The sequence below is a fragment of the Terrapene carolina genome, unplaced genomic scaffold (genome assembly GCF_002925995.2).
Source record: "Terrapene carolina triunguis isolate 2854851 unplaced genomic scaffold, T_m_triunguis-2.0 Scaffold96, whole genome shotgun sequence".
Lineage (NCBI taxonomy): Eukaryota > Metazoa > Chordata > Testudines > Emydidae > Terrapene > Terrapene triunguis.
Window position 1 is genome coordinate 34,456,228 of NW_020664447.1, and position 18,020 is coordinate 34,474,247.

An 18,020-nucleotide genomic window follows, 5' to 3' on the forward strand; every position below is an offset into this window, starting at 1 on the left:
CCAAAATAACAACTGCTGCTTTAATTGTTTCATTCCAGCCTCAGGATTTGCATTTCTAGAATGTATCAAGTCCCTACACATTGGCATTAAAGCAGCAGGTGAACCCCAACAAGGGACAGAAGATTCAAGCAGCAAGAAAGAAAGGGAAAAAAAGGTGTCTGTTGAGTTATTTGATGCAAAATCAAGTTGGATGTTTTCCTCACTCTTTTACTAGGCTCTGAAGCAGCTGAAAAAACAACTCTTCTAAATCTACTCTAAGCAAAATTCTGGCATGAGGATTGTCTGTCCCAGACATTTGGCACAATCAGAGGAAAGATTTGTTTTGCTTAGCACTGGTTTTATTAGTACATGCATCTAATTGAACCTTCAAAGATAATCACTTCCCTGTTGAATGACATTGCCAGTTCAATGGGCTTCCTTCTCAGTTCTCAGCTACGGTCTTCCAGGCAAATGTAGTTGTCAGTAATGCAGTTAGAGAGTTCTGTTGGGAATTCATTGCTAACAAAACAGACTGATTTTTCTGAGGTCATTTCAGAAGAAATAACTGCAGTGGTGGGAGATGCTCATTTTGGAAATCTACTACATTTGGTGGTTTATCCATGCATTTTAGACACACAACCTTCAAAACACATGCTGGAGTGGTCATAGCCATAGTTTTGTTATTAAATAAAAATGCTTTGTTTATGTATCTGTGTGTGTCACTTGGGTATTCCCCCTTCCTTCCTGTCACCCCTCAGTCACTGGCTACAAAAGAGGAGATGGGGTAAATCCACCAGAAAAGAAAAAAGAGAATCTGTTCCTGATCAAAAGGACAAAGGATTTCTTTTCAAGGAAATAAAAACATCTAAGAAACCTTAGCATAAAGGGGGAGGAGGGTGGGTAGGTTAAAGCAACCCGTGGGGAAACCTAACATGAAGCTTTCTGTCCTTCCGCTGGAATGTGCTACAATAATATTTACCCCAGCTCTTTAGAAAAAAAAGCAAGTGCTGTCAAAACCCTGTTATTCTATGACATCTACTGGGTCAATGCATTAATACTGATGTGTTATTCAAGAAGACATGCAAAGGAATAAAATGCTATTGACAAAGTCAGTTTTTGGTTTCCAAGCTGTAATATTGTACAGCAAGTATTGATGGGTTTAGTTGTCTGGAGGCAAAAGGGACAAAGGACTAGGAGGCTCTGTTTTGTGAGGCATGAACTGTTAATGTAACTGATTTGTCTGGCCAAAATAATGCAAAACAGGAACTTGCATTAAAAGTTCCTTTAGCCTTTGCAGTGTTTGAGGGTATCTCACTTTCTGTAGCTATACAGGCCCAAATTTCTTAAGGAATTTAAGCATTGCTTGACTGAGTGTTGCAACACCCAACTGACATGAACTTAAAATCTCATTTTCAGAAATGATTCAGGCACTTAGGAGTCTAAGTCCCATTGACTTTTAAGGAGATTTAGGGCTTGTCTAAGTTGAGTAACAAGGTGCCCTATGAGTGTGTGAATTCTAAAGCACACTAACATGTTGATCCACATATGCACCAGCAGGGTCTACACGGACCAATTAATGCTCAACGCATTAGTCTGCTTTAGAAATCACACCTCTATAATGCACATTGCCACACCATTTAGACAAGCCCTTAGACTCCTAAATCAGTTAGGCATTGCAGTGGGGAGCAGAGCAAGGCCTAAATTCCTTTTAAAAAATTGGGCCTACAACTTTTTGGAACTCTTTTGGTGGGGTAGTTTCTATGGACATTTGTGGCAGGAATTTGGAAAAGCACATGACCATTCTTAGGAATCTCTGTCATTCTTGCTAATTTTTAGGTCCTAGTATTTTCAAAGGAGTCTCTAGCATTATCTGGCTTGGGTTAATAAATTATTCAAATATTTTAGCTCCAGTGATGCTATATGGCATTTGCTTTTATTACATTTTAAACTTTTTTTCATGCCACTGTCAGAACTTTCTTTGGACAAATTTCACATTCTTCTCTGGTTTGGCCCCAAACCAAGATGTGAGTACCAGTGGGATCTCCATACTACCATCTTGCTGAATACTTTTCATACACACTGAGATGCTAAAAGGTGGCTCTTGAAAACAATATGTGCTGTATGGTATGGTGCATGTGGTATACCTAGAACTATCATCATCCACGGGTGTTTCCCAAAATCCACTGGACACGTCCAAAATACTGAAGGATTTAGTTCCACTCAGTCTGCTACTTACTTCTTTCACATTTGGGAGCTGAAAATGCTCTCCCTTTGTAGCTTTGTTCAGTTCCTTGGGATCTAAGCATATTTTTGGGGACTTGTTTTGTTTTTCTAATAGTGCAATTGAATTTATTGAGTCAGTTGCTTCACTGTTCCTTTTTTTGTTAAGCTGCCCTTAGCCATCTTAGCCAGCCACTGGAGGATAGTCACAGTTTAGAATGATCCTACAGTGGAATAGAGTAACAAGAGCATGTCCTATAACACCCCTTCCTTCCAGGCTACCAGCATGGCAAGTATGGTTAGACAAAAGGGGGCAGGAGTAGATATCTCTGGACATCGTCAATCCCAATTGCTGTAATGGCTGCTTGGAGACTTTGGTAGCTGACATAAATTAGAGGAGCTTTCAGACTGCTCTAATTTATGCCATAGACTGGCCTGGTGCCCGGACAACTCCAGGATTGATGAATGCAAAAGTAGGCTTAAAACCACTTTTGCATCCATTCCGTCTGCAGCTGCAACCAGTGTTCCTCAACCACTGCTGAGAATCTAGGCCCCAAATGTTTTACCTTCTTTAGAACTCAATTTCTCAATGTGCCAGGGGGTGGGGGGAGGAGAATAGTTGGGTTTCATCATGATTTGAACAGAAATGAAGTATTATCCTTAAGGCAACTCATTTAACCAAATACTTCATCAAATTCTCCTAATTCATGATTTCATTAATATGTTTAGATTTCCATTGTGAAAACTTATTTCTTCACAAACTTTAGTCTCTTTTACAGGCTGAGATTCCATAGCTACAATCAAAATAATCTCACAGACTCCAGACTTGTTTTCCCAACTGCTGGTGATTTAAATCCACTGTTGATAATTTTACCTTTGTTAGTAGATTTATTCCTGATTTTCTTTGTTTTCTGGCAGCACTTGGGCTCTGGTATCAAGTTTGATTGTATTGAAGTGTCCATTCAGTTCGCTGTCCATTCAACATTTTCCTTGATATTGTCATGGGTTTATATAGCTCTGCAGTTATACCACTGATTTCTGCGATTCACTTCTTCCGCAAAGCTCACAAACAGTAACGTGTTAAAAAGAATGCTTTCATGAATTAAACAAAACTTGGTTAAGACACCTTTTTTCTCTTGTTGTCATTAGGTCTCCCAGCATCTTGTATGTTCGGCTTGAGCTGTCTGTCTTCTCTTATTTTATCTAATTTAATTGTATCTATCTAGTTACTAGCCGTAGTCATCAATGCAATATCTGAGCTCCTACATGGTATCTCTGTATCTTTGTAATCGCCTCATGGCAGGAACCATGTTTTCTTCTGCGGCTTGTATAGTACCTAACACACCTTGTTAGGAAATAATAATCATTACAAGCCTGTTTAGAGTAAATCTGTGACACTCAAAAGAAACGGAAAAAAGATTTGATGGTTCTTGCCAAGTCAGGGCTTTGGCATGACTTTGTTTCCAACTTCTTCTATCATCCAACTCTACCATTTGCTTTCAAGAGTGACTATTGTGTAATGAATAACCAGCTTATGCTTTTATGGACCACTCCAGAAAATTATGAATAACAAACTAGAAAGAGCCAATGCAGCTTCATTGATTTTATTTATCTAATTTGTTTATTAAAGTACTCTAGCTACAAATTAGCTATCTTTGATCTCCATTTATCATTGTTTTGCCCACCTTGAAATGTATACTCTTGAGGTGAAACCTTGGCTTCAGTGAAGTCAATGGGAGTTTTGCCATTGACTTCTATGGGGACACATTTTCATCCGTGGTGCATTGATTAAATAGACTGAGAAGTTTATGTAGCTTAACTCATGTCATTGCCTTTGTATCCTTTTCAGAAATACTGTTGTGTAACTTCCTACACCAAATTCTTCTCAGTGAATCACCTCAATTAGTATTATACGTCACCAACCAACAGGACACTACTGCAACTATTTCTTTCACCATGCCCAGCAGGACACCAGTGCTTAAATAGTGCTGCGGGATGTCAGGATTGTAGACATGTACACCTACAGAGGATTAGAGGATTTGTGTAGTAGTTTTCCTCCACAAAACCAAACAAATGTCTGGGGAAAGCCCTCCTTTATATTAGAGAGGGGTGCAAATGTCAGAGATGGATTTTGAACCCTCAGAGTTTGGGGCGGTGCAGATTCTTGATTTTGTTTTAACCTGTTATAAAGTTAGGCATCATTTGCAGAATTTGGATTTCAATTCAGGTTCAGATTACAAAACCCCTCAAATTTGGGGTGGTAATGACTAAAGCTGGAGCAACAGCTGTAGTTAACGTTACCTGGGCATTTCTAAGGCACATTTTCTTCATTAGATCTGTTTGCTCAAATGTTCCTGAACCTTTGTTGTACTGGAAACCTTATCTAGTTGGCCACAGCCCTTCAGCTGGCCACCTGAACATTCTATCTCCAGTGAGAGAAACCGGTGCTAGCTACAAGTATTCCTAAGCAAGTAGTAAGGAGAGCCATTTACCCATAAATTCTAACTTCTGGCGAATAGAAAGCTTCCCTCTTCCTCCTCATCCTGCAAATTCTTAATCACATGAGGGATATCAAGGAGGTTGCTGGTTTGGATGGACCCAGTCCATTTGAGATGGGCTGGGAGGGTTGTACTCCCCACCTCCCTTCAGGGACATGGAATGCTGTGTACTGCCTCAAACTCAGGGATAGTCATGGGTGCTATTCTGTATTCCTGTCCTCTGTTCTCTTTATGTGGTCTTTGAATAGGTACATATATGCATATCAATCAGGAACACTTTTCAAAACTATGTTCATGTAAAATTTAAGATTTCATTTAAAAAAACCGGAATATCTAGCCTTTCTGGTTGGGAAGATAACCTTTCAAATAAGACTGTGCAAGGCTGTCTTTCTGAATCTGCAGAGATGTAAAATGAAACAAAAGCTTTGCCTGGCATGAATTGCCCCCATTCTTCTGAATGGAATGTTAACTCTGAACCCAAATAATAACAATTTATGGCAAATTTTTCAAAGGAGACTTGTGGTGTACCTGTGAAAGTGTGCACGCATATGCAGATTTACACTTATTTATGCACATACCAACACTGTACATAAAACTCTTGTAACTGAACGCACAAATGGTCATTTGGATGTCTATCCATTTGTGCATGCGATTGTGGTTAATGTGCATGCAGATATAGATTAGCAATTGTGCCCCCTATTTTGCACAGAGTATTGATAATTTGACCTTAAATGTCAAATTTCTAAACTATTTCTTGGTAGAGCTGTTTAATAGAAACATCCTGCAGTTCTGGGGGAGACTGTAGTAGAGCATCACTACCATTTTTTGTCTCACTTTGACCCCAGATAAATAAGAATGAACACCGTTAAGCACATAAGAATGGCCATACTGGGTCAGACCAAAGGTCCATCCAGCTCAGTATCCTGTCTGCCGTCAGTGGCCAATGCCAGGTGCCCCAGAGGGAGTGGACCTAACAGGTAATGATCAAGTGATCTCTCTCCTGCCATCCATCTCCACCCTCTGACAAACAGAAGCTAGGGATACCATTCATTACCCCTCCTGGCTAATAGCCATTAATGGACTTAACCTCCATGAATTTATCTAGTTCTCTTTTAAACCCTGTTATAGTCCTAGCCTTCACAACCTCCTCTGGTTGACTGTGCGCTGTGTGAAGAAGAACTTCCTTTTATTTGTTTTAAACCTGCTGCCCATTAATTTCATTTGGTGGCCCCTAGTTCTTATATTATGGGAACAAGTAAACAACTTTTCCTTATTCACTTTCTTCACACCACTCATGATTTTATATACCTCTATCATATCCCCCCTTAGTCTCCTCTTTTCCAAGCTGAAAAGTCCTAGCCTCTTTAATCTCTCCTCATATGGGACCCGTTCAACCCCTAATCATTTTAGTTGCCCTTCTCTGAACCTTTTCTAATGCCAGTATATCTTTTTTGAGATGAGGAGACCACATCTGTACGCAGTATTCAAGATGTGGGTGTACCATGGATTTATATAAGGGCAATAAGATATTCTTCATCTTATTCTCTATCCCTTTGTGAATGATTCCTAACATCCTGTTTGCTTTTTTGACTGCCACTGGACACTGCGTGGACATCTTCAGAGAACTATCCACGATGACTCCAAGATCTCTTTCCTGATTAGTTGTAGCTAAATTAGCCCCCATCATATTGTATGTATAGTTGGGGTTATTTTTTCCAATGTGCAGTACTTTACATTTATCCACATTAAATTTCATTTGCCATTTTGTTGCCCGATCACTTAGTTTTGTGAGATCTTTTTGAAGTTCTTCACAGTCTGCTTTGGTCTTAACTATCTTGAGCAGTTCTCAGACTATAGTAGTACACAAGAACAAAAAGCATGGTAAGGACAAATATGGTGGCACCTTTTTTTTTTTATTTCTATGGCTTCTCTCCCTCCCCACATTCAAATGAGAAGTGCTGGAACATCCAAGTGAAGGATTGGGGGCGGACAGGGAAGTACAGGAAAGGGAATTCTGATATTGTCAGGATGAATCACAGACATGATCTCTGACACACTTCTTTCTCCAGCAGCTTGTTACAGTAAGAACAATAATTAACGTGCAGGAGGGGAAAGTGCTTGCATTGCGGTTTTCCTGCATGGAGCAGGTCACAAAGGTTACATTGCATCCTGAGATGGCTTTGCTGGCTTCACACGGCTCAAGCAAAACACTGACGCTGGTGACTGACCCGACGTTCTTTGGCTGTACATGCTGTATTTGTTTGTCCGCCTTTATTTCGTACCTTACTAATGAGAGTAAATTGCAGGGCCAACAAACATTACATATCAGAGGGGTAGCCGTGTTAGTCTGGATCTGTAAAAAGCGACAGAGTCCTGTGGCACCTTATAGACTAACAGACGTATTGGAGCATAAGCTTTCATGGGTGAATACATATAAATTCTGAAAACCATAAGATTGAATCTAGTTTTGGAGTGGAGAAAATGTGAATCATAATGGTTAGGTTTAAAGACCAGATATCAGGAGGATGCTTTTTTGCTGCCTTTATCAGAATAATATGAGACTGGGTCACAAGAAATCTGAATATGATCTGTGTCCTGACCTATAAGACAAACAGAGCATAGCTACTGTATAGATCTCTTTGGCTTCTACTGTGCCATGCAACACTGTGACCCTAAGAGCACTCCAGTGTCAGATGGCAAGGGACTCCCTGGTACAGAGCAGTGAGTTTCAGATGGTCTGACCAGCCCAGTGTACCCCAACTCACTTTGTCATAATCTGTATCTAAAATGGGTCATGTAAGGTATCATACGCAAACCGGTGCCACATGGGTGATTAATTTCATTGTGAAATGTATGTATTAACGCTATAAGAAGAATTATGGATACTCACTAATATTATGCTTTTAAGTCTGTGACCAAACAAAGATGGAAACACGTTTCCCCCCAAAGAGGAGGGAAGGCAGCTATCTATCTGTCTCAAATGAAATTAAGGAAGGTGCGACCAGAAAAAATGGAAGCCCCATTTACATATACAAATCAGCAGGGGGGTGGGAAGTCCACAGGAAGGTAAGAATAGTATGAGGTCATCCTGAGTCTGGGGACAATACAGTGAGTTTGGGAAAATTTAAGGAGAAAAGAAGAAACCATCTTGACATCCATCACAAAAGATCTTTCACCTAGGAAGACCAGGGAAACCAGCACCTTGTACTTATGAAGGTCCTGACTCAGAGAAAGTCAGCCACGACTGGAGGTAAAAAGATTAGTAAGAAATCTATCTTGAACCAAGGCTGTAGTTTGTTGAGTTTTAGCCACTAGAAAACATATTTTATTTTTTATTTGCTTGTAACCATTTTGTCTTCATTCTTTGCACTTGAGCAGAGAGAGATGTGGTGTTTTATAAGACGCATGGCTTCAGGACTTTAATCCCTAAGAAGAATGACCCTAAAACATGCTGCTAGAAGGGCCTTATAGTTGTTGCTAAAAGGAATTTATACATTTTAAAAAAAACCCAAAGTAGTCAGACCCGGTATAATAGACACATGGGTATGACATCGCTGCATTTAAAGCACATGCTTTGGATCAGCAGCCTAGTTAAATGGAGCCCTTTGAGTTGTGAGGTTGGGAACACTGCTCTGAAAACCAAAGGCTGGTAACTTGATTTCCAGTTTCTTTCCTATCTTGGGATGAAAAAAAGCAGTGAGCATTCAAGTGTTTACCAACAACTGTCAATGTCAACTTCTTCTGCAGTGTTCATGCAGGAATCATTGGTTCAGGGTTTGGGCTGATTACCCTCCAGGCAGTGCTTGGCACATTTCAGAGAGGTGATAGAGATCTCTTTTTTCAGTGTATGTTGTAAGTCAGTGATCCTCAACCTGCGGTACAAAAAGCCAATGATACATCAAGCTTTGGTGACTGGTACATCAGGCTACAACTCTCTACCTTAATGATAAGCCTGTCTCTTGGGTATCAGAGCTCTGGCACAGCCCATCTCCTCTTCAGTGGTGTGTGGTCAAACCTGTAGTGGAGCTAAGGCAGCTCTAAGACTGGGCTTTGGAGCATCCTAGACTTGATTGCAGATTAGAGCTCACACAGTCGAATACTAGGCTAAATTCAACTGCTCCGAGACTTGCAGTGGCATCAAGCATCTGCAGTCTCCCTGCTGTCAGGGGACATACAGCACAGCAGCACAGCCTTAAAGGTGAGTGGCATTGGGATGGAATAGAGTGGCCAGGATGTGCATCTGTGGAGTGGAGATTAAAGCAGTTCTTACTCAGAAAACCCTCTGGGAAGGCCAGGCACTGGTAGTGCCATCAACCTTCACTCAGCTGAATCCCTCTGGGTACAACTGGCTGCACCAGCAAGAGAGGTTGTGATATTTGACCAGGGTTAATAAACACTTGTGAGAAGTAGAGAAATGGGGGGAGAGTGTGCAGTTTCCATGAACTGCACACTTCCATGAAGTTCTTGCAAGACCCATGAATCCTTTTAAAATGCCAGCACGATCTGTACTTGTTTTTCATAAGAATCTCAGTTACCCTAGAACTGAAGAGAGGTAATCAATAGCCATTTTATAGTCCCTCTGCAGTATACTGTACCTTTTACTTTAACTCATGGTAGTAGCTTCAGAAAAGTAAATCCACAAAGATTAATCCACAAACTTGAGTTGTAATCAATACATTTTAGGGATTTCTTGTTGTTGTTCTGCAGGTCCTGGTTGCTAAATCTCCCGTTGCTCCATTCTCAGCTTTTTTCTACACCATTGAAAATTCTGGTCTGGTTCTTCAAGGTAAGATCACAAAGGAGATTTTGTTTTACCAATGAGTGTTTTAAGTAGGCTGAAGGCAGAAAATACTGTGATTGTTTAAAATGGTGCCTTGATAACTAATTAAAAGAGTGTATTGGAGCAAGCTGGCTGACAAACACAATCACGCTGCTCCTTTCGTTATACTGTCTTGAATTATACTGTATTGTGTTGCTGCGTATTTCGATATATCTGAGAGCAAATGAGCCATGAAGTAATTAATCAAGTCTCCCAGTTTTCATTCAAGGTAAAACCAAATTATTCTGGTAGCATCTCTCCAGTAGGTAAGCTTCTCTTGGAGAAACATACATGTCTTGAAATATGATAAAAATATGCAATATTATATTGTCCCCCTCTTAGCCATTAGACTGAGACCAATAAAACACAGGAAATCATTATCACTCCCCTTTCTTATACATGTCTTGTTGTGATCACCTTAAGGTGAAGGCCATCTGGCCATAAATACACCTATGATTCTGTATATGTATTGGTCTACTCATTTGTTGATATGTAAACCCCAGCTCACCATACTGAGTCCACCTTTTGCTGAACTGATCTTGGTTGGTTTCCACCCATTTTCCTAATGGATCCAATTTACCAGACTAAGTTCTTAAGGTAGACCTATCAGTGCCTGCCCCTCCCATTCAGATGTATGCGATCTGACCTGCTATGGAGTTAATATTGTTTAAAAACCTCAGTCTCACAATTCCTCAGTCTTCAGAGGCTCAGAAATCACTGGCCTATCCAGGACCGGTGCAAGGATATTTTGCGCCCTAGGCGAAACTTCCACCTTGCGCCCCCCCCTCCGATGTCAAGCCCCCACCTTCCTATGGCCAAGTTCCCCCCAGGGGCCCAGATGTTCACAAAGTACAGGGGGCATGGGGGGGGGGCTACAAAGAGGGGGGTCGTATGGGGGCTCTTCCAGGGGGTGAAGGTGGCAGAGAGGGGGGTGCATGGGATTGTTGCAGGAGGTGGAGGTGGCCAAGAGGTGGAGGGGGCGGGGGTGTAGTGTCAGGGAAGAGATTGCACAGAGGCAAAAGGGGCTCGTTGCAGGGGGTGCAGTGGCACGGAGGGGATTGCACAAGGGAGGAGTGGGCAGGAGGGGGTTGTTGCAAGGGGCTGGCAGGCGGAGGCGGGGGCTGTGCCCGGGGTTGTTGCAGGGGGTGCAGTGGCAGGGCGGGGTTTGCACAAGGGAGAAGTTGGCACGAGGGGGTTGTTGCAAGGGGCTGGCAGGCGGGGGGGGGTGTCTGTGCCCGGGGTTGTTGCAGGGGGGTGAAGGTAGCATGGAGGGGTTTGCACAAGGAGGAGTGGGCAGAAGGAAGATGGCAGGTGGAGAGGGGGGGTCCCGAGGTTGATGCAGGGGTGAAGGTGACCGTGGTGGCTGGGGGGGGGAGATTGCTGGGTGAAGGTTGTCCAGAGGCAAAAGTGGCAGGACATGGAGGGTTGTTGGGGCAGGGGGTAAACAGGGGAGAAAGTAGCTGGTCGGTGGGTGTTGGAGGGGGTGGGTCTGGCTGGGGGAGGGGTGCCTGGGTTGCTCCCACATACACCATTCCCCAGGCCAGGGACTGGACCTGCCCACCCCCCGGCACTCTGCGGGCCCGTGCGGCTCCCCGCGGCCCGGCTAGGTACCTTGCAGGCGGAGTAGACACCTAGCTTCTCCGCTCGAAGAGCAGAGTGCAGCTGCGCCTTCTTCCCCGCGCTGCAGGCCAAGCCGGGCTCTCCGCCGCCCCCGGGGTTCTCAGCGGTGGCATAGGCAGCCAGCCCCCCCGCGCCCGAGCCTGCTGCTGCCGCCGCCACTGAGAGCCCCGGGGGCGGCGGGGAGCCCGACTCGGCGCGGGGAAGAAGTCGCAGCTGCTAGCGCTACACCCTCCCCTTCCCCGCTCCGCCGCCGGCTGCTCTCCCTGGGGGAGGGACTAGCTGCGCCACTGGTGGCCCCTCGGGAGGTGGGGAGCAGCGGCAGCCTTGTGCTCCGCTGTTTAAAATTTTTTTGGAGTGCGCCACTTTTTGGCGCCCTAGGCAGCCACCTAGTCTCCCTAGTGGTTGCACCGGCCCTGGGCCTATCTGATCCTATGAAACACTGTAAGCCTTGTATTTAACTACATACCAAAAAGCCATACTGCCAGACTCAATGGCTTGGATAGGCTTGGATCTGTGGCAAATTAGATTGTAAACTCTTTGGAGCGTGGGCTGTCTTTTTGTTCGGTGTTTTTACAGATCCTAGCACTGTGTTGTCCTGGTCCATGACTGGGCCTTGTAGGTTCTGCTTACAGTAATACCACTAATAATAACAATATACAATGGTCAGAGAAAAAGGATACTCGGATGATTTTCAGTGCAATGGATCCATTTTTGTTTGACTCAGTTGTGTGCTTGTTTGTGGGGTCCACTAGTTGCTCTCTAAATAGTTGGACACTATATCCAATGCATTCTTACTTATGCTGGAAGCTTAATCTGCCTCATTTGGTATCAGTAACCTAAACAGGCTACAGAAGTCAGGGACAATTTTCTTTACTTTAAGTGGAGTAGACTGGTAGGGGTGGGTATGGATATTTTTAGACTCAACCCAGAGCAAAAGAAAGGGCTGTTTCATGACTGTCCCAAACATCTTCATAGTTCTGGAGGATAATTCTAACCATAATTAGCAAAGTGGACCCATCTCCTGATGTATCTATCCCCAGACACTAACACTGAAAATCCTTCCTTCCCAAAGGTCTCTTCTGTCAGAACATGGAAGTGTTTGTCTGGTGAATATTTTTGTTTGTTTGAGTCCACTTTCTTCAACCAGGAGAACAGATTCCCCATTGATTGGATCCTGCCCTTTCAGAGAAACAGATTGGCCTGGTCATTTACCATGATCATGGAGTAGGAGCCTCTTATAGCTGGCTTTTAGACTGCACGGTTGCAGGGATATGGTAGTTGCTTTTTGCACTTTATCCTCTGTCTTCAGGGGTAAAATGTTACGTCACTTTTTTTTTTTTTGAAAGGAGGATAAAAGATATACCCAGATTAATCTAAATAAATGCTTTGTCATACATTCTTTACACATCTAGAAAGCAGTTTGAAACTCTTATTTGTTTTAGCCACGTATTAGATTTTGACCAGGCAGTTATAATTTCAAATCCTTTTTCGTTTGTTTGTTAGCTATTTTCCCTTTCTTATTGCTGTGGAAAGTTGACTTTAATTAAAGACAGAGAGGAAACCAAGGTCCTGTTTTCTCTAGTAATTTTCCACAGGCTATTCCATTTAGTAGCTAACCTCCTAACCAGAGACCAGACTGCAGTGTCTGAACCTTAGATGTCACAGGACTCAATCTGAGTCTGTGCTTTTACATAACCCACCTCTGTTCTTCTCGGTTCTGTTTAATGAGTTCAGTGTTTTTGAGAAATGGTGTCTAAGCACTAAGGCCCTGTTTATGGATTCCTTACTTACACTTGTGAGCACTTTCTCAGATGAGTAGAGTCTCATTTAGTTGAATGGGGTTACTCCTGTGAGTGAGTGTTCTACATTCAGCCCCAAAATGACTGTTGTTATTGTTGTTTCATTTATTCTGTTCTGAGCACCAAAAATGGGCTTGGTACTGCTCAAAACACAGAGGAAGGAGTGTAACAAAACATTTGGAAATGACTGAGTGTCAGATAGGAGGATACCTAACCTGCTAGCCAAGAGGTAACTGGGTATCTAGTACAAGGGGAGACCAGGCTTCTGCCTGAAAAGTGCCTGGGAACTATGGGAGAGGTAGAACCTCTGCTTCTTTCTGAAGAGAGGCTAGATGCTGAGTAATGGGTGACAATTAGGCAGCTAGCTAAGGCATGTCTGGCGAGAGTTGGTACCTGTGCTGCTGGCTGAAAGGCAACTTACTACTAACAAATGGAATCTATCCCATAGGCTGATAGCAGAGGCAGCTTTTCCATTCAGTCTTTGTTGTGCATAGCAGTCGGTGTCAGGAGGGGGAGCACATTCAGGGCGTCTGACAAGAGAACAAGGGGATGAGTGTGGGAACTGGTGAGAAACAGCAGCTGTCTGAAATGAAATGCCCAGGATTCTTTCCTCTAACTGTGGGGGTCCCATCATTAGTCTATTACCCATGAGGCCATAAACAAATTGACATTGAAAATGTACCTGGAAATTCCTTGATTATAAAGGAGGAGAGGGGAATAAAAGACAAAGTGAAAGTTTGATTTAACAGCTCCACAAGCAATTCCCATTGCCACCTTTGAGGGATTAGGATATGTGAAATGGGCTAAAATCAGGAGGAGCTTCCCCCCCCCTTTTGTTCCATGGACCAGAGGATAATAAATAGCAGGAGAGGCGGTGCGGCTAGTTAGGGATTTCACAGGCTGCTATTTGATGCAGTTTAAGGATCTCTTTTGCTATTGTTGCAATTAAAATGGAAAGCGGAACTGTTCTCCATTTGTAAAAGTCTCCAGCGTCCTTAGGAAAAGAGGGCTGAGAGCAAATGGCTATTAACATGGTAATGCTGCCCATTCGGAGGAGTGCATCAAAATCCTCTTTGTTGATGTAAATTGCTGCTCTGTTTGCCTGGTGTCTTTGGATCTCATGGCCTCAGTATAAGCACAGAAAATTGTTCAGAGAGACTCTAATGAAGGAAAAACCACACCTCTTATATCATTTGAGAAGAGTTCCAAGCTGCCCAAGGTCACTGCAGAGAGAAACTTCTCTGCCTTTGTAAACTTGAAGCGTTCAGGGTTGAAAAGAATCCAGTTATTCACTCCTTTTATTCCTGTTTTCAATCTAAAGAAATGCAACTTGACAATTGGAAAACAAGGATGACTAGTCAGAGGTTTAACCAAGGAAGCCAGCCTTCAGCCATCCTCATCCCCAACTTAAATATGGTGTGTAGGTGTGGATGTGTGTGTGCATTGGGGATGAGTGGGGGGACTCAGAAAACCCCATTTGTTTTACGATATAATATAATGTAGATTCCTCATGAGTCTGAACTGTGACTCCAAAATCCAGTCCTGGCTGCAGATTAAACAGCCTCTACGTAAATAATCAGACAAACCAAAAGCCTGGATCTGAACATCCCAAAAACGCTGAGGTTTTTGAAATCTGGATCCAAATTGTATTGCTTGAGTCTCTCCACCCCCCACCCAAATGCAACATAAAATTGCAGTTAAAGTGAGGAAAGTGACTCTGTTAAAAAGAAAAATAATAATAACAACAACAACACATGGTTCCTTATTTATATGTATTCCCTTCCAGTGATTCCAGATCTACTTGACTAAATATGTAGGTCAAAAGATTATTTTTCTAACCGTTAGTGGCATAAACTCCTCCTAGCATCAGAAAACCTAGTTGAGTTTTTTCAGAGTCACACGCCAGTCCTGGTAACTATTGCAGTCAGTGATTACCTGACAGTTCTGTTTCTGATGCATGAGTCAGAATAGATTCCAGCTCGCTCTCCCATAGTTGTGGAGTTTCAATGGCACTAAATGGAACAAACATTTGTTTATGTATGTAAAGTTGGTAGATGCAACTCAGCCACACACCCACAAGTAGCAAGAAAATAAGCTGAATCAGAAGTTGTCAGTTTTAGGCTGTATACATCTCTGACTATAACTATTTGAGAAGCAACATTCTGAGCGAGATGTTGGACTCTCTATTATGGTAGCTTTAGTACAGATTCTGCTGCCTGTGAAATTGTCTCTCTCTCCTCCCACCCCAACCAAGTATCCTCTCTGTTAGTGAGAGGACAGTACTTAAAAAAATGACTGGGCAGAACAATGGCCATTTGCACACATATCTTCCTTTCCCATCCCCAAAGGATAAACCTACTGTGATTTTTCACTGAGTCCTAGTACCAGGTGATTTACCCCAGTGCTCAGTGAAATAATTCACTCTTTATAAGAGGTACCGAAACACAAAGCAATAATATTTATGAGTGAGATGGGAGTTGGGATGAGAAATTACTTCTTTGGGGTTTTATAGATTCAGAGAGTTTAAGGCCAGAAGGGACTATTAGATCATCTAGTCTGACTCCTGTATAAAACAAGCCATAGAATTTCACTCAGTAACCCCCGTATTGAGCCCAATAACTTATGCTTGAAGTTAAAGCATCTCTTCCAGAAAAGCATCTAGTCTTGATTTGAAGAAATCAAGAAATTGAGAATCCACCACTTCCCTTGGCCACGTATTCCAATGGTGAATCACACTCACTGTTAAACACTTGTGTTTTATTTCTCATTCAAATTTGTCTGGCTTCAGCTTCCAGCCATTGGCTATGCCTTTGTCCATTAGATTAAAAAGCCATTTAGAGTTACTGCAGAGTTGCTCAGGTGTACATGAGATCACGGAGTCTAGGTTTTATTTTTTAATTTAAAAAAGCTGTAATTTTTCTGCATTTGGGGGTCAACACTCTCCCCCTCGTGCAGACTGATTCCCCTCACTCCCTGAAGAAGATACTGAATACACTGATAAGGTTCCCTGTACTGCCATGTGGCAGGTTTTGACTTCTGGGACCACAGGAGTGCGGAGCATTGCAGAAGTGATGATTGATTCTTGAAGGGATTGTAACATCCTGACTTCCCCCTTCCTCCTCCCCCCATCCTTTTAGCAGGTGTTGTGGAAGGTTAAGTGGTGTCATGTGTCACGAGCTCATTGAGACAGGTGACTTATGGCTTGTAGAGGTAAGGGATGTGTGATTCTCTTGGGAGGGAGAATTTAGGGTACAGGTTGAACAGATCTGAGAGAGTGCAAGGTGGCAGTTTTGCACAGGTGGAACAATGATTGATACCAATAAATAAAATAAAGGGGATATGCAAAATATGGAAATATTGGGCATCAGAAAGAAATGTGGAGGAGCCTACGAGCAAGGAACTAGATTCTGATTGCATTTCAGAGCTATTATTTTTTCCTACAGCAGTGTCTCCAGCTTTTGCATCTGGGGAGTCAAGAGTTAGCACTGAAAACAGTTCTCATTTTCCTCCACTACTCTGTTCCCTAAAGAACTCATCAGAAGGCCACCCACTCAGCCATGGCATTCTGTGGCACTTAAGGTACAGGATGCCTGTTCATCTCAGAATGCTGTGAGAGATTGATTGAAATAGCAAGGAAAGTTATAAGGGAGAAGGTGCATTAACAGAGCTGTTGTGGGGAGTTCAGAACTGGCCTAGCTGGGCTGTTTCAAGTGAGGACTGAGATGTTTGGCAGTACCGGAAGCTTGTACAGTCCCTGTCCACACGCTAGCCAGTGCTCACTTTCATTACTGCCAAATACTCATACTTTATTCTTAAGTATCTAGAGATACTTCATGGTAAAGAACAGGACCGCCCAGAGGTTTCAGGGGGCCTGGGGTCTTCGGTGGCGGGGGGCCCCTGCTGCTGAATTGCCGCCGAAGACCCGGCACTTCGGCGGCGGGTCCCGGGGCGGAAGGACCCCCTGCCGCAGATCTTCAGGGCACTTCGGCAGCGGGTCCCGGAGCGGAAGGACCCCCCGCTGCCGAATTGCCGCCGAAGACCCGGAGCGGAAGAAGCTCCGGGGGCCCGGGCCCCGCGAGAGTTTTCCGGGGCCCCCGGAGTGAGTGAAAGACCCCGCTCCAGGGGCCCCATAAAACTCTCGTGGGGGCCCCTGCGGGGCCCGGGGCAAATTGCCCCACTTCCCCCTTCCGGGCAGCCCTGGTGAAGAATCCCAGAAGGTTCTGGAGAAAAGGGAATAAGGAAACTGAGAATTATGGCTTGGATTTAAAATGTAATGCTTCACTGGCTGGGGAATTGTTAATGAACATTTACCAAAAGCACATTTTAAACTGACATGGAAAGATGTCCTCAGTGACAGAGAATATGTCTGTGTCTATTTACCAATGATCTTAAATGTAGAGGTTTTTTAGTTCATACATGTAAAGCCATATCTAGGAAAGGTGCTTTTGTATTGGTCTAATAGAGTAGACTCTAGTAGAGTGTATGAGTTCCTCTCTTTGTCGTTCAGTGCATGGTGCAAAATAAGATGCCTTTTAAAAAGGAAACTTTTCATTAATGTTACCAGACTTTCATTGTGCTTCTCCTGTCCTTTCTCAGTGATGACCACCTTACTGTCTTCTCAGATACAAAATGTCTATGAGCACCTCTAGACTTCTTCCTTAGAATTCTAACGTTTCTCCTTGGAACTATGTTATAGGGGCCATCCATTATTTCCTATAACATTTTCTACATATAGATCTAGTAACTTGCAAGACCCCTTTGAATCTGTCAGCAAAGCCCATAAAAACTTGGATTAGGTCTGAGTAGTTGAGCAGAATTCCTGGAGAATAGCTTTAAGAGGACAGTATGCATATTAAATGGAGGGATATATCAGGCCTGTGTCTCCATTCTGTTTTTTGTTCTGTTTTGTATTTTTAATGTGTAGGTGGATGAAGTGCTCATAAAGTGAGGGACTGACTGCTGTCAACTCCAAACCTGTCCTGGGGTACTCCCTCTTAATCCAATCATTCAGCCCCACATTGTTCTGACAATGTACTTCATTCCTGATCTTCAGCATCCCAGGTTTATCCCAGTCGTGACCCTCCC

General features: G+C 43.2%; 1 protein-coding gene across 3 annotated transcripts in view; it reads left to right on the forward strand.

Annotated features, from left to right (window-relative positions):
• RAD51B (RAD51 paralog B) overlaps window positions 1-18,020 on the forward strand; it is a 626,874-nt gene that overhangs the window by 429,859 nt on the left and 178,995 nt on the right. For 2 of the 3 annotated variants that reach the window (XM_026651549.1, XM_026651550.1), the window contains exon 10: window positions 9,405-9,483. The exons of the other annotated variant lie outside the window; for it this stretch is intronic. In XM_026651549.1, the coding sequence (XP_026507334.1) occupies window positions 9,405-9,483 (79 nt within the window). The remainder of the gene's footprint in view (window positions 1-9,404; window positions 9,484-18,020) is intronic. 3 annotated transcript variants of the gene reach the window in all.